This window comes from Lampetra planeri, chromosome 20, assembly GCF_965212315.1.
Source record: "Lampetra planeri chromosome 20, kcLamPlan1.2.h2, whole genome shotgun sequence".
Lineage (NCBI taxonomy): Eukaryota > Metazoa > Chordata > Hyperoartia > Petromyzontiformes > Petromyzontidae > Lampetra > Lampetra planeri.
This window is the reverse complement of record NC_136126.1, coordinates 3,150,288-3,167,489: the sequence shown is the minus strand read 5'-3', so window position 1 is coordinate 3,167,489 and position 17,202 is coordinate 3,150,288. Positions and strand designations below refer to the sequence as shown.

General features: G+C 42.9%; 1 protein-coding gene across 1 annotated transcript in view; it reads right to left on the bottom strand.

The window, feature by feature from the left end:
* Positions 1–205: 205 nt before the first annotated feature.
* The window catches only part of LOC144724278 (uncharacterized protein C05D11.1-like), a 40,580-nt gene continuing 23,583 nt past the window's right edge, over positions 206–17,202 (bottom strand). The window contains exons 15-25 of the mRNA XM_078603263.1: positions 16,152–16,254; positions 15,182–15,312; positions 12,749–12,929; positions 11,883–11,968; positions 10,653–10,816; positions 7,820–8,000; positions 7,525–7,574; positions 6,933–7,026; positions 4,867–5,018; positions 2,349–2,501; positions 206–1,689 (exon numbers count right to left, since the gene is read on the bottom strand). Coding sequence (XP_078459389.1) covers positions 1,638–1,689; positions 2,349–2,501; positions 4,867–5,018; positions 6,933–7,026; positions 7,525–7,574; positions 7,820–8,000; positions 10,653–10,816; positions 11,883–11,968; positions 12,749–12,929; positions 15,182–15,312; positions 16,152–16,254 — 1,347 coding nt within the window. The 3' untranslated portion in view covers positions 206–1,637. The remainder of the gene's footprint in view (positions 1,690–2,348; positions 2,502–4,866; positions 5,019–6,932; positions 7,027–7,524; positions 7,575–7,819; positions 8,001–10,652; positions 10,817–11,882; positions 11,969–12,748; positions 12,930–15,181; positions 15,313–16,151; positions 16,255–17,202) is intronic.

Genomic DNA, 17,202 nt, shown 5'->3' with positions numbered 1-17,202 from the left:
ATCTTTTTTCATATTATGTATTACATTAAGCATAACCAAACCACGATTGTGAATATGAATGCCATGGCTTCCCAAAAGTAGCCTTTTTTTACCTTTCCTAATACTCTGAAGAAGCGTAATAGCACAGCCATTATTATAGGACATCTCATTGCATAAATTACCCCTGAATATCCCAATCGCAAAACAAACAAAAATACACAAAAGATTTTCTTTCGATGTTTATTAGGCAACTGGGTACATGCATAAATGTATCAATGACAAACAACAGAAGAACGTTTTTAACAAAACAATAAAACATGCCAGAGAATGAATCACAGCAGCTGAAGTTAAATCGATGACTATAACATGGAGATGGATTAATGCATGTGGTATCAAAAACCGTTCATACCAAAAATGGAAAAATTAGTTTCAATTCAGTTGGCATTTTGAAAAATTAAGACTGAAGGTGCACAATTGAAATTTAGGCCACAGTTAATCATATCGACCACTTCATGACAAAAACATTAATTTGATGTTAAATATTGCGCCATGGTCATCTATAGTTAAAACATAAGTTACCAATTAAATAACAGGTAGTGTTATTGATGGCAAAGATTGCTCCTTCATTTTCTACATCAAAAATGCAATTCCTTCATTGAAGAAGATTGACTCATTTATAATTTGAAAAAAAAAAACCTAAGGGTGGTTACGTCAGTAATATATTCCTTGATAACGTTAAATTTGTAATCGCCAAATTAAATGTCAAGTCTATGACCAATAGACAATAACTTTCCACAAAATTGCCAAGGGAAAATGCGTAACACTTTTCATGTTGTCAAGATTAAGTTCTTTTTTTGAATGCTAATTATAAGACAAGGGTAATCCGGTTAACGGTACAACTCCACAAGTTCAAGAGTAAATGCCGGAGACCGCACACCGACTTAGTAACTTACACCTTGATAACTCCTTAAATATTCTTGGTTCTTTCGGTAAAGTCAAGTAGAAGGGAAATAAAAAAAAACAATAAAATTCTCACGACGTTTCGATTGCAACACAAGCAATCATCACACCCGAAAGAACCAAGAATATGAATCCCTGCAGTCACGAAAGCTTTAAATCGAAACTCCTTAAATATCAGGGGAGTAGGACCCATTAAACCCCCTCGGATAACATTGCAAGGCATGTTCGCCAAGAGTGTGGGGACTGTCGCACGGTGGACATTACTGACCCTGTCAAATAATTGCAAATGGTGTCATCGTTATGATGCACTACTTTAAGATGAACTTCAACAAACCGAATTAACGGTCCCTTTTATTGCAGATTTCCCTGGGTCACCCTTGGTGAAGATATTGTTTGGTCACATCATGACAATATACATTTAGTAACGTCGATGATGGTTGAATTTGTTTTTGGAATTTTTTTTTTCTCATTCCTAAAATATCCAATGCCAACAAGGGTAGATTGTAACACTGAAACTTGAATTTTTTTAACCTTTTTTTTAATTGTGCCATTTTCCCCAGCTAAATCCATGCGCCCATTTTAATCAAAAATGTCATTGTTCAGAAAAAACATTTTTAACTGTGAAAATATCATATTCTTCGGTTTCAAATCAAGATTTTACCGTATTGTTTATCACGAACATATTTTCATGTATTCACTCAAGGGAAGTTGTCTTCCAGAGATGACCAGATTGTCAGCTCTCTCCCCAGCCTGTGGGGGGAAGAAAACAATCATACGGACAATAAACTACAGGAGGCAATGTAAAAAAAAATTCGCCAAGTATAAAACGACAAGTAACCTATAGCTGTAATGCAAATGTCAAATCATGCATGAACAAAAATAAGAAATAAAACTAATGTAAGCCAAGGATAGCCTGTATATCCGATACAAGCTGTTGGGAAAAGTACTGTTGGCGAGTGCCTATGAATGCCGGCACAACACACCAGAGGTTGGAGTGTGGCTAAAACCATGCCCCAGCCACCTTTGTCTCTCCAGTGCTGATGTTAACACAATGCACCAGGTAATCATTTACAGCTGGGTAGACCTAGGGGAGGCCCAGGATAAGTTTGGAAATCACTCGCAAGTGATATTATGAAGCTGGTGGCTGGGTTCATTAGCGCAGTGCATCCACCACCACACCGCGTACTCCCTCGTTCACTGCCGGGAATGTCACACATTACACAACGGCACATCGTGTCACGTGTCATCACACACAACATCATCTCGAAGAGCAACACAAAACCATTCCACGCACCTAATTTATTCGAATGCGCGCCACAACCAAGAGCGTATTTAGAATGAACGCAGCGCGGCCCGAACGTGCGCCCAGTTTCCTCCTCAACGCATTAGCGGTGTGCCCCAGCACTCACCCTCTGAAGCCCTGGCTGATCTCTTCGACCTTGGCTGGGCTGCACACCACGGCGCACCGCGAGTGAGCCGGGTCGAACAGCCGCGTGAAATACTCGCGGCCAACGCGCCGCAAATCCTCCGCCGTCACGCGCGCCACCTTCCCCAGCAGCGTCCTGGCGGCGAGAACCACGGCGGGGAAAATCCCATTTCCCGAAGAAATCTCCCGGGCGCGCGGTGCGAAACGTCGGACTTCGTGGCGAACAGCACGCGATACGGCTCAAAAAAAAAAACATCGGAGGCCTATTCAGTAGAGCACAACCGCAAAAAACTACGTGGGTGGCGTGGGCTGTGGTGGAAGAAATGAAATGAGGGGATCACCGTCCAATTTGGACCCCTCTCTTCGTAGCCCATTGCCCGTGCCCCTCTGGAAAGTGGACCCTGGTGCAGTTGCACCGCTGTGCCACGGAGATTTAGTTACAAATATAGTAACCTACCCTGTGTGCTGGTCATTTCAAGGTACCGTACTTTTTTTTTTTAAAACGTCGTCACTCTTTTTTCCCCCCATTGTGTAATTATGCTTCGAATTTACATATCTCCTTCGAGCAGACTGCATAATGCACGAGGTGAATAACACTGCGAGCCACATGTCACATTATTACCAGACATCAGCTGCGCACTTTTCGTTCTGCATTATCTCACATTTTCACTGGAATTTTTTATTTTATTTCACTTAAGGCAAGTCGTGTTTGCTTATGCGCAATATATGGCAAACTATGGGTAGGTTCCCAAAATTATTTAAAGGTCATCTCGATTGCCAGGGTACGACTCAGGCGACGACTCAGAACGAACGCTGGATCTTTGGGCACGATGCCAAACTTGCGGTGGGCAGACCCCTTGCCCGCACGCGCATTATCAAGCCATCGCGATCTTCATGATTTGAAAAAAAAGTATATTTAGCTTCTTAAAGAGATTACACATCAAACATCAATTGAATAAACATCTCAACGAGCGTAAACGAAATGAACGTTTAATTGCGAGCATACAATTAGTGGCCATGAATTCCCATTTAGGCACGCATCAATGCATCGCTTAATATCGATTCTTATGCCCACGATACATGTACGCAATGATGGTTCTTAAAAAAACATTTCGATAGGATTTCTATAAATTACATGCAAATATTTGCCACTGCTGGTTACAACGACTACAGTAATTTTCGATTTAAAGCTTTCATGACTGCAGGGATTCATCTTCTTGGTTCTCTGTCTTCTCGACAGACCTGTTCTTCACCTGAGGACGGCTGCTTGCGTTGTGGCCGAAACGTCGTGAGAATTATTTTATTATGTTTTACTTTCATTATTTTATTATTTTCTTTCTACGTGACTTTACCGAAAGAATCAAGAAGATGACTACGGTAATAATAATTTAAAGGATAGTTCATGATTTTCTCCAGTGATGGTTTACGCTTTTATCTCCCCAAATTCATTGCATTAGGGGAAATGACTGTAGAACTAGATACAGCAATCTACAAAGTTGAACACGAAGACAAATTTTAGGAACCAAAAGTCACGTACAACAGGCGTGTTATATAACTGGGGCAGGGGGGTGGGGGCTTAACTGTAAAGCAGATCAAACTATTGAACCACTGAAGGCGATTATTGAAGGCAGACCAGGATCAAAGTGATGGCATAAAGAGGTGGGGGCGAGAGCAGGTTGAGGTGCTTTTGGGAAACGTTGACAATGAAAAGCAACACCGCAATGCATCCAGAGAAGAAAGTATTTAACCAGGGAATATTATCGGCTATGAGACATGAAATCGGAAACATAAACACTGGCAAAGGAAATAGAAAAAAAACGTTATAAATGTAGGTTTTTCATAGCAAAGACAATGAACAATTATTTGGTTTTGGGTTACGTGATGTGGCCATATGGCAAAAGCTGACAAACACGTGCAAACAAGCAAGGGTTGGTGCCGCTTGAACTTGGGTTGAGAGACATCAAGTGGAACACATAAATCAGAGAACATAAGCAGGTTCGAGTACATATTGACGGTTAAACTGGTCTTGGGCAGCACAGATCACGAGAAGGGATGATAACGGCTGTTTGAGACTAACGATGAAATTGGTAGCCAAAGGAGGAAACACCGAGGAGATGGAGCACAGAAGCTCGATGGATTATGACATTGTGAGACTATGAGGGAAGGCGATGACTTAAGGACGCCTTCATCCAGCAGTGGATAAGTCATGACTGCCGATAATATGTAACTGGAATGCTGAACTTACACGTAGGCTAATGGGAGCAAACAAAACCGTACAAGTAAAAAAAGACAATACCAACGAGATGGTAAAAGTGAAAAAAAAAAGAGTTGAATCAAGACCCTAAATCATGACTAGAATTGTCAGCTGTGCTGAGGGGGGGAGGAAGATGGGGTGGCAGGGTGTGGTGCGAATCATTACACGCGCGCAGTTTCCAAAATTTGCTAACACGGACAGAAAAAAAAAACCCCGCGGCGCTTTGACACCACGTGAAGCCACGTACTTGTTGTCCATTTTGCGGAAGCTGGACATGAGGGACTGCAGGGAGGCCTCGGAGACGGTCGTCTCGCGCTCGATGATCTCGAAAATGACACTCGAGATGGACGACTCCAATATCACAGGGTCCCAGGGAGTAGCACCCAACACAAACTCATCCTGACGGCGAGACGCACACGGGGACACGCAGCCTCGGGGAGTTAAACAAAATCAGGCCGCGTGGTCCGCACGCGCGCGTTCTACCAGCCCGCAATCTAAGGCGCGTGTCGTTCGGTGGGATTCGAGTGTGCGAGGGTTTTTGCGGCATGTGTAAAGTTTTATTTGAGCAGGTCGTGTGCTACGGTTTGTCGTCACACTCCGGTGAAACAACACTAGGCCTCGAAGAGTAAAAAAAAAAGTTTGCAGCGGCTATAGTTATTAGCATTTAACATTAGCATTTGAATGGCCGAGGAAGAAGCAAAATTCATATTACTGACATTTAGTTCAGAAGCAGTTGCACTTGCCAACCGCTTTAAGATGGCGGCAATCCCATGGAATATGATTTGCTTTGAATTTCTTTTGAAATAAAACATTTAAGCAATTCCCTGCACTCTGCTATTTGTAAATGAGAAGGATACTGGATACCCCTGATAGCGCAGAAAAGAGCGCTTAGGCTTGGTGAGCTTGCCAACAATGTGATGACTGCTCCACCTCCTGGCCACAGTCGCTCAATTTCCCCAACAGTTTTTGTTGGCGATTGAACCTCAAGGCACGGGTGGGTGGTAGCGCTGTGGTTATCACATTACGCTACGAACCCGGCAAACCTGCGTTCTATTCCTGACCATGGCGATCGCTAAACGGTGAATGACATCTGAACTGGTCCTGGGCTCACCCTTCACCAGGCCGCACAGGCCAGCGTGAAGTATGATCAAATAACCCTTATGGAACGAACAACCCCTCCTCGCCACAAATACTGTGGGCAGGTGTTCAACCAACACTGGATTTACAAAGGGCTGTATATTATTTCTCTAATTTCATGCCAGCCCACCATATTTAAATTGAACAAACGTACATATTAAGCTGGACTATCTGTCCATTCGTTACATGGCATATATAAATATAACATATACAATTATAAGCAATGCATAGTTAGCTTATTACAGTTTGATTCTTGTGATACTAGCATGAGGATCCACAACATACAATGGTTATAAAACGACAAACATTTTTTGTTTAAATCAAACTTACACATTTAGTCGGGACATGCTGTTACACTCAGTGGCTATACGAGTAGAAATGACATTGTACAATAGAAGATTCAGGTTGTCTATGACAATTATAACTTAAGTCGGCAGATATGCAAAATTAATTACAAATTGAGGAACCCCAATGCGCTATGGCATAACATTCACAACAACGCGGCCACAAAGTTCCGACAAGAAGCAGAACGGTGGCCAGGGCAGCAAACGATTCATGCAACATGTGCAGGCTTGGAGAAGTGGGGAAGCGTTGACAATTCTTCTTAAAGGTTACTTGTACTTGAGCGAACGTGCGTTACGAGTCTAAATCAATACGCAAGGTGGCCGAGTTGCTCCGAGGACAGAGCGCTGAGCTTGCACCGCTGAGATTCTGGGTTGGAATCCGAGCAGCTGTTTGTGCTTAAACCGGGTTCTCAAATGTGATCGTCTAAACCTCCTAACCAATGACTGCGCACAAAAAACAAACATCCTATTAAATTTGGTTCTTGACGTAATTTGGCTAAATTCCAGCTCTGACCGCTAGTCGTTGTGATGAACATTACTCTGTATCAGGGCACGTGGCAAAGTGTGCCACTCACTGCAGTGTGGACCAGAGGCCACTTGAAGGGACCTCGGCAAATAGTTCAGTGATATCTCCTTCCACGGGCCGTTTCTGTCCACAGGTGGCACCGCTTTTGGAGTTATCCTCTTGGACCCTTGGTCTCGTGACATTGCACGGATAGCACAATTGAAATGTCACGTGTCATTGTGTGACAACGACAGCACAATTGGAGAAAAAGACAAACAATTGTAAAAAAAAAAACGGACAGGCGAATTTCTATTGCAGAGCTCTCACCAGGATATCCTTGGCGTGCTTATAAGCGCTGACTGGGTGGCTCGACTTGTACAGCGAGAAGAAGAGGAGGCCCTGGCTGGGTACGGCACGCATGCTGCACGGACCACAAACACAGCGGTAGGCACAAAGACAAAGATCCACCGTACAGCCTTAACAGTGTGTTGGGGCAAGCCCTGTTAGCGAACGCCTATGAAAGCTGGAATGGCATACGAGAGGCTGGCGTGGCTACCACCATGCCTGGCCGCCCAGTGCTGCTGTATTGACACTGCACCAAGTATTTATTTAAGCCTGAGTTGACATAGAGGAGGCTCAGGAGCATTTCAGGTATTTTACATCGATGTTAGACGTGAGCAGGAATGAAACTCGGCTTGCCAGGTCTGCAGCGCAATGTGCTAAACACTACACACACTACTGTTCTTCACAAGCTATACACACACACACATGCACAGACGTGCACACGCACGGATTCACATCACGCACTTTTCTGCAAATTCCGTGTAAACATTTTGTGGAACACTCGGGCTCGCCTCCCACTGTTCTAGTAATGATACTTTCAAAATAGAAATATATATAAAAAAAGTGTGTTTGTCACCTGTAGTGGTATGCTAGACCGAGCCCTCTCAATTGCCTCCACATGGGGCCCTGCACAGTCACGCAATGAGAATTAGAAAACAATTCACAACTTCATTTCACAGCCTTTAAAGAAAGAAGCAAACTTCGTTTTTTTTAAACTTACTTGTGATTTTGTCCATTACACAGTAATTGGAATTTAAACATCTAACCTATAAATAGCAGCATGTGTGACAACATGATTACAGCTAAACAGATAATTAAGGCGATGTGTGGTGCCGCACGTACATATAACACATGGGCTACTTGTCTCTCACCTCCAGAGCGGTAAGGTATTCTATAAACACCATAATTGCTGGCAGGTCTGGGTGGGTGTAGTCGGTAATGCATGGAACGGACTCCATAACATAGCTGGACTCCACGGATCCCACTCCGATGAGAATCCCGGTCACTCCCATTGGCAGAAGGTGCTCGTGACCCTGCGTCATTTCCAGTAGGCTGCGTGACACACACACAGAGCACGACGCTGCATGTTCAATTCCCAATGCCCACACAGCCAAACCATCATCACAGTGTCCGATGCTGCATTAGGCGTGGGATACCTAAACAAAGAGCGCGACAGATTCTAGGTTGGTCCCATCGCCAACCCTGAAAGTATTAACGGCAGCTGCGCGGATAGCAGCTATGCGACGGTGCACTGATTTGTCAATTTAAATCGATTTGTTGGCTAATATTACGTATCGAAATGTATGTGCGAATATTAGTCACTTACGATTAATTTAAGTTAAATGTAAATCATGTTACGTTTAGACGAAAGGAGAGAACCAAATTGTATGAGGCTGAAAAATAGAGAAAAAATATGAATGACATGATGAAAATGAGACGAAACTATTCTTTGAATTGAATTCAAGATAGCTACGGATAGCTATCATTAATTCAAAAGATAAATCCCATCAACGTAACACAGCATAGACTTTGCGATTACACAAAACAGGTAGCCTCTGGTCACTTTTATTGGTGGGTGACCACTGCTCTATACGGAAGGCTGTTTGTGTACAGCCTAATGGAGAACAATCCAATGTTGGAAACAAGGTATCCCCATGCCATGTGAGTCATGGGGGCCGCTTGACCATACTTCACCATGCTGGTCATACTGCGGGTTGGTTGAAGGGTGGCACACACCCAGGACCAGTTGTTCAAGTTATCGCTCCCCACTGATGTTAGCCATGGCCGGTAATCTAACTCGGATCGCCGGGTTCGTAGTGCGGTGCCACAGCTCTCCGCAATCCATATTCTACGTGAAGATAAAAACGAATCTTGGCCAGCAATGAGCCTGCTGTGCCAATGCCATGCCAGTGCACCAAAACGCAAGGGGTAGCATCAATTTGCTTTCAATGGACAAGTTGAAGTTAAAGACTCTGGGTTGAATATTTATGACTTCATAAAATGTGAGTAAGTGGTAGTAGTAGAGTTAGAGAACCAAAATCAATGAACTGGTTAAGGATGCAAAGCAAAATGTTACTCGCGTAATTGTGTCCACTGTGCCCAAACATGCCTCCTGTAAACTCTCCAATTTTCTACCCCACTTGTTTTGTATACTGCACTTAGCCATTTAATTAGCTTTGGGGAAATACACCCGCAAGGCTTTAAAGTCCAACAGCTCGATTTATGGCGTGCGTTTAACGGGCAGGGTTGATTTCTTAGCCACTGGTGGTTCACTTAAAACAGGAAGCTATTGTGTGGGAAACCCCAACCCATGACCCTACACGAAAGCAGATAGCCAGCGGTAGCACATGGTGGTTATGTAAAATAAAATAAAAAAGCCACCACACATGTTTACAACCAGAAGCCGCGATTAATCGCAACGTTTTTTTTTTTCGGGGTTCATGTGGCACGATTGTGTTGCACGCGGAGAAGGCGGCAGGGGACTGGGCGCTAAAGTTTTCATGAGCAAATTTGTTACGCTTCAAAATGCTAAGTGTTTGGTCGTTAATAATTTAGACGGCTATAATTAACCAGGTAGATGATGATGATCAATAATAAATGTAAGATGTTGATGGGAGTGCGAATTACAAATAATTACCAAACTTCACCATGCTGGCTTCGCCTGAGGACGGCTGCTTGCGTTGTGGCCGAAACGTCGTGAGAATTGTTTTATTATGTTTTATTTTTATTATTTTATTACTTCCCTTCTACGTGACTTTACCGAAAGAACCAAGAAGAAGAATTACCAAACTCTTTACTTTTTTAACAATGTTCCAAAAGTGGTGAGGAAGAAACATTAGAAATGATACGCTTGAAAATGCTGTTGTATGATTGGATTAAACATCCTTTTTTTAAACACTCTCGGATTTTAAATGTAACCATTACGTGTATTCAAACGAGCAGTAGCTCACTGCATGTAAAATTATTTAAATAATTTACAAAATGTTTTTATCTTCTTGGTTCTTTCGGTAAAGTCACGTAGAATGGAAATAATAAAATAATAAAAATAAAACATAATAAAATAATTCTCACGACGTTTCGGCCACAAAGCAAGCAGCCGTCCTCAGGTGAAGAACAGGTCTGTCGAGGCTCTCTTCTCCCTCCAACCCAGCTTAAATAGATGCTCCAAACCTGGGGTGTTTCATTCAGACTCTGTCTTCTCGATAGACCTGTTCTTCACCTGAGGACGGCTGCTTGCGTTGTGGCCGAAACGTCGTTTCTACAGCCACATTATTGGCTCCCGTTGGTTGTTAAGTAACATGCCGGGAAGACGTTTTGATATCCATAATTGTTTACAGCCAAGACATTACCAGAATTTTGTATCCTTGAAATATGCATTCACTTTTTTTGCAATGCAGTTCTTTTGATTGCAATAAAAAAAACTGTCATGAACAGGAACCCTTCTACCAAACATCAGGCTAAGCGTAACAGAAAATAAAAACTTATACTGGGCTTCAAAAGGAAATCACTGACCTTCTGATGTTTTAAAATCATTGAAAGGGCCAAATCAACTTTCCTTTGGACCAACCATTTGCAAGAGCCGGTCATTGAAAGCACATATTTTCTGACCCAAATCAGTGGCACGATCTTGGGCGCAACAAACAGTGCGCGCGCAATGCGGTGGCGGCGGCGGTGGCGGTGGTGGGGGCGCCCTGGGATGCAGACCGTGTTGCCGTTATCTCGGCTTGCGGGAAGAGAGAGCCATCGAGCCAGGGCTGCTGGGGCTGCGGGAACTCGGCTGCCAGCCAGCCCACATCGGCCGACACGTGCACGCGGAGATTCTCGGCAGACATCACCACCTCGGCCACTCGCTCCATGTCCGCGATCACCTTGGACAGCGAGCGGGCACATGACAACCCGACAGCGTTACTACGCACAACATTATTCGCCACCCTAGCAGACTATTTGTTGTTTTACAATTGCTGAGCACAGGGCCCAAAGGCCTAAAACGCCAAGCGGCCAGAAGAAAATATCACTCTTTAAGGTTGTAAAAGGTTACTTGAAATGAGCAAGGTTATAAGAGATTTAGGCGGGGGGAGACTGGCAGTGTGAGGATAGAAGTAGAAAGAGAAGAGTTTTGAACTGTGTTACGGGGAAATTGGCAACGCTTTCAGAGAAGGAATTGTCTGAAAGTGGTGGTTAAGTGGCAATGGCCTCAGGGTGTATGATTGTGGGTAGGAGTGGATTCAAAAATCAAATGCGTTAGTAAGAATGCAGTGAATGTGGCCACAGAAGTGATCCGTATCCAACACGTGCAACATACAAGAATGAAAAAGGGAAAACATCCTTACACATACGATGCTTATGCCCGTGTCGTGAGTTTGAGAATCGATAACAACGGCCGAATCGACACACCGTTCCACCGCTTCACGCGGGACTACCAAAGGCACCAAGGTTCCAGCAATCCAATGACAAACGCTGTGAGAGAAGAGTGGCTGCCAGTGTCCTTTCAGTCACCGACCATCTTAACACAGGACACAACGACGTATCGAATTCTCACGGGCTCACGTGAAGTTGGATTTTTTTGGTTTTACAAAGTAACATGGATTTTTTAAAGGAATATTTATCGGTGGGGTCTCAGCGTTGATGGAATGTATTTTGGGGAAGCAGGACACCCGGGGACAAGGGACAACAGAGAAAACTTTTCTGAAATTGTTATTCACCAGATTTACATATTGATCAGTGACTTCCAAAATGTATTAAATGTTGCGCAGGCATGCAGAAACATGAGGCAGCTTATAAACAAAGTTCCCTTCTTATTTATGTAAAATTTCTCATCTGCTGTTATTGCTGAGAAAGCACAATTTGAAACTGTGGTAATTATTATGGGATTTTGTCAAGTTTGCATAATGTTTCATTTAACACATCCACAGGACGAGGATATTATCACGGCACCTGCTTTGGGTCTGTCTCGAGCCGTTTGAGCAGGTCGGTGAGAAACCTCTGCTGTCTGATCATGTTCATCTTGGTGTGGTTGCTTTCTGTCAAAAAACATTAGGAAATAAAAGTCATGCACATCATCAAACAACTTCAACTACACACGCACGCCACCTTTAAACAGCAATAGTTTTAACTCATTATCAGCACCGCCACGATCATCAGTCGGCCAGTTTATACCCACTGCTAGATGTAGGAATCCCGTGGATGTCCGTCATGAGAGTTTTAATCACGTGTTCAAAGCGGAAGGCTCGGCTGTGTCAGAATGTGTGACGGAGTTAACACAACTTCATACAGTATTGAAACCGCCTAAACATTAACAAAATATGTCCCAGAATACGGAGAACATTCTTGAGAAATGCTTTGTGCAACAACAACAAAAAATACTTCCCTAAAATGTTCGACGTGTGGCAACTGCAGAGTTCTTCACCCATTAGACAAGAGCCAATGCATCAACGGGCCAAAAGTGAGCCATAGCGTGGGAGTTTCTCATTAAGAGTGACCTCTGGAGCCAGCGATTTTCCATTGTCTGGTGACAAAATTTATGTGCTTTTGCAATAAGATCCCTTCGTATTACAGACGAGGCAGAAAGGCCAACCATTCGTTAAAACGTTCTTTTGCCTTTCACCATAGCGCAATTGCCCCGACTGCACACACACACACACATAACCTGATATGTTTAAATTCCCCAAGCGGTAATTTGTGGCAGTCCCAGGCGGAGGGAAAAAAATTGGTCATTCTCCACTTGAGACAGGACACCACTCCGTGAAGCGTTCCTCTCCATTTTTCCCTTGGGCAAGCCTCACACAATCGAGCTTCCTCACCCGATGGGAAGTTGAGCTCTTTCAAAATCGCTGTGACCACCGTCGACCCGTCGCGCTTGTGTCGTGGCACTTCGTTCAGGATCTTGGTGGCCACGATCTGGATTCGCTCGGGAGTGAAGACCACCTGGCGCATCAGCTCCCTAATCCACTGCACACCTTTGCGATATTTCTGCCTGTCCACCTACGCCACAGGGGACATGGCAAAGAAGACAGTACTTGAGTTTAAAAAAAAACAAACAAAGGCAGCTGTTCAGTATGACTTGGGACGGATTCTCCCCCTACTCTTAACATTGTCGATAAGTTGCGTTAGCTTTGGCATGTACACTGCATTTTAAGACCCCTAAACATGGTCCTTGTGTGACTAAGTCAACTTTAAGCAACCCAATTCATAAATACACTGGTTGTGAAGATAGTTTTTTTCAATTTCATCAGCAAAGAAAAAATGCGGAAGCTGAACATAATCACACGTTTAAGCAAGGCAAGTATGCTTGTATCATACATACATACATTCAACTTACATACATTGGTATCAGATGTTATCCTTTGCCTTCCTCCACGAGTGTAATGTAAGAATGTTTTGTGAACTGCGCTCAGATATACCATGCATAGAGCCAACATCCACTGTAATTATAATTCGTCGTATTGTTCATGTGTTCAAGTCTTAGCAGGTGCATTCGCTAGGTTCATGCTCAATGCGTCATCCTGCGCTCGTTTGCTTCTCAACGTGCCACCGTTATGGCACCGGAAAAAAATTCCACTTTTTTTTTTCCTTGTGCCTAAAACCATAATTTTCAAATCCCGATTTTTTTTTTTACATTAAAAAAAGTGGGCGAAAGTTGTCATTTTTATCACGTGCCATTCAAAGAGGTCAATAGCTTCTGTTCGGACTAAACATGACATTTGTCGACCATCTGCGAACAAAGGAAGATCGGGGCGAATAATCCTACTGAATAAGTATCTCTCTGCGGGGGAGAGACTGAAAAAAACCCACAAACATTACCACGGACATAAATTATTTTCCCGGTGGTTTAATTCTGGATGCCTGGCAACGAGAATTTTAAGAGGGGTTAGATTTCCAATAAAAAAATTCCCAGGCAAGTGTAAAGGAGAAGGGGTAGGGAGTGGGGTGCGAAAGAGTGATTTACACGGGGCCTAGGAAACTGTCACAATGCAGTATTGTCACCAGAAATTAGGGCTCTTTAGAACGAAATGAGCTGCATGTGATGAAGGTTGGCATGTACCAAATTATAAGCGAGAGACACGGTAAACAAATCATTAAAACTGGCTCGAGAAAACGGCTTTGAGACTCAAGGGAAGCATGTGGCGGAAGTACAACTCATAAGCGATCTAAAAATCAATGAATACTGATAAAGTACAAACAAAAAATACATATTTAAAAGTTGTAAATGAAAGGAATCATAGCAGTAGTAATGTGCAATATCAAAAAGGCGAATGATATGTTCAAAGGTTAACTCCAGTGAATTAATGGCACGCATAGAGGCAGTCATGAAAGCTGAAGAAAACATGCGTATTTTGAAAAAAAATTTGAGCATGTTTAAAACTTCTACCTACATTTTAGAAAACATGCGATGTATTTTTCTTCCCCTCCATCACAGATAAAAGACCACTGTCATTGTATTATGCAAAAACAAATGTTACTAGCTTCAATCGCACACGACTAATAACGGCATTTACTGCAATATCATAATTATGTGCACAGCTACGGGTTCGCGATGCTCATCATACCGCAAGCGCATTATCATCAGCCATGATCAATCCACTGCTGGATAAAAGCCTTCACGAGTCGTCGTCATCCCTTACGCTTCTGCGATGCAACAATCTACCGAGCATCTGCGCATGAGCTGATTTCAATGCTCCATCTCTTCCTTGGCTACCACCCAATCATTATCCTGACCATCGGTCATCAACTCTTTCAGTGGCGTGTCCTACCCAAGTCCACCTCATTTTATTCAATTTAATTCACGCAATTAATGTGTGCGTGTTCTCGAATCCATACGTTGCTCTTTTTAGATCTCAATGTAATTCCAAGCATGCATGTCTGTTCAGTTTTCAGCTTTAGTTCAATGTTTTTCTTAATGACCACGGTGTTTTTAAACCGCCGTATGTCAATGCAGATAGTACACATTGATTAAAAACTGCCAGTGCTTATGTGCCATGATCATAAATAGCGAGTTCATTTTATCATGCCTGCCAAAAAACGTCCACCAAAAGCCAGATTTTTTTAATAAACTACAGGATATTAAAGTTCATAATGAAAGTGTCTTTTTTTCCCTCTCAGCTTTGCAATATCACCGCTGTATCTAATTACTGAGGCTCAGACACTGTAATTAATATAACTGCAAAGAGCCTCTTTTTTTTCCCAGTGCCATGGAAGTTTTGGAGCTCACTGCCCATGTTTATTTTTGATGTCACCTTGAGCATGATGCACAGGAGGTGCGCGTAGCTTCCACAGAAGAATCGGCAGCCCTTCATGCCCAGCGTGGCATCGTTCTTCACAGTGTCCTCTGCCAGCTGTTTAATCACCTCCTCATGGGGCACCAGAGCTAAACACCATGCAAATATGAATGCACAGTGAAGTATGAAATGACTACAGTGTAAGCAGCTTAGAAGGCAGCCTGGGTTATGGTCCCCATTGGTTCACAGCCATAAGATGCAGCCTCACCACCTTTTGTTGTTCAGCAATGCATATAAAGATGCTGACGGCGTAATACTAGCTCTGGTGTATTGTATTGTATATATGTGTGCGAGCCATTAATATGCATTGGGATGCTGTCGTGGTGTGATGGCTGGCACACTGAACTCGCAATCCAGAGGTCACCGTTTCAACTTGATATCCCGGTGCGGCAGCTGACCAAATGGTGCCAATTTGTTAATTTGAAAAATAAAAAAATAAATGTGCTGCTGTTCTTCCAAGACACCTGCCCTTATTGGAAGAGTAGGCCAAATATTTAGAGAATTGTTATCTAGAGCTCCATTGGCCAGAAGCAGTGTGAACAAGCAATTGCAGGGCTGCACCTTTACCTGAAAGGCATAATTTTCAGCAAGAACCGAACTAAGCTGATTGATCATAGTTAGATTTTCAATTAAATATGCATTTGCATCAGGGAGAGAAATTACATGTGCAGCATTTACTATTAGTGTGCACTTTCAAACGATGAACATTCTACTGACAATTACAAGCGACATTGCAACTTCCTAATAAACACATCAAACATTTGCCACATATGGAACTGCTCTGAAACGTCTCGTAATAACGTACATAAGTACAATACTTTAAGACAGGTAGTCGAAATGGACAAAATGTGAGCACGCTAATTGCAAAGCAAAGCACAGTGTGCTTCGAGAGCAAAGTGAGCGTGGCAGTTTCAGCATCTTGACCCACCTCCATTACGCATCAACGGTGACTCGAATATTATCTCCGAGTACAGGCCGAGGTAAGGTCTGAGCTCTTGTGGCACCGGGGTGGTGTCCAGCATAACTATGTACTGTGAAACCAAGCAGATCAAAGGGAATAACATTACTCACAATGCACACATTTTTCATGTCACCGTTGCCCACACATCGCAAGCAATCAAAAACTATAAATGGAGTGGCCTAGTATTGTTTTACTGTCCGCCCGATGATTCTCACGCTGTACATTGATGTAACTCAACATGATACCAGCCGTGCAGATTATTGCTCTTACAAGTAGTTTTTTCAAGGAATTATCAATTCAAACCTTTCCTTGCACAACGATCAATATCATTGGCCACTACTAGATGAAGGACTTCGCTTAAGAACACAGGACCATGATTATAAAACTTGTGATTTTTTGTTTTGCTCCTATATTACATGTTGGCTGACCAAAACACTGAGTCTGCTTATTTATACAATCAGCCTATGATGGGAAGTACACACATGAAATTGACTCGATATGATAATGAAATCACATGCAGTCCTCAATTCCAAGTGAAAAGATATAATTACACTGCCGGACGACAGATTAGCCCTGTGTTACACTGGCAAATATACATTGCATGTACGTATGTTGAACTTCTTTCGCACCATACGTAGCCAACCGTGCTAATCGGAGGTGCGGAGGAAGGTCAACAGAAATATTCAGCAATATATTTAAACTTTACAATAAGGTGTGTGCATCAAAACATTATTATTCCATTTGAAACTGATATTTTCTCTTCCTATCAGGATCCGAACGCATGATAATCGTGGACATGTTGGCTTAACAGCCACAAGACAATGCCACACACTGGCTTGAGAATTATTCAACACGCGTCATACCAGAGCAATCCAGCAGACGGCGCAATTGCTAACATTAAGTGGGACCACTGTAAAAGTAAAAACATCGCTAACATAAAATTACCGTTTTATGATTTTCTCAACAGCACTGGCCGTTGAGATTAAACTTTTAATATAAATGGTGCCACTAAGAATAA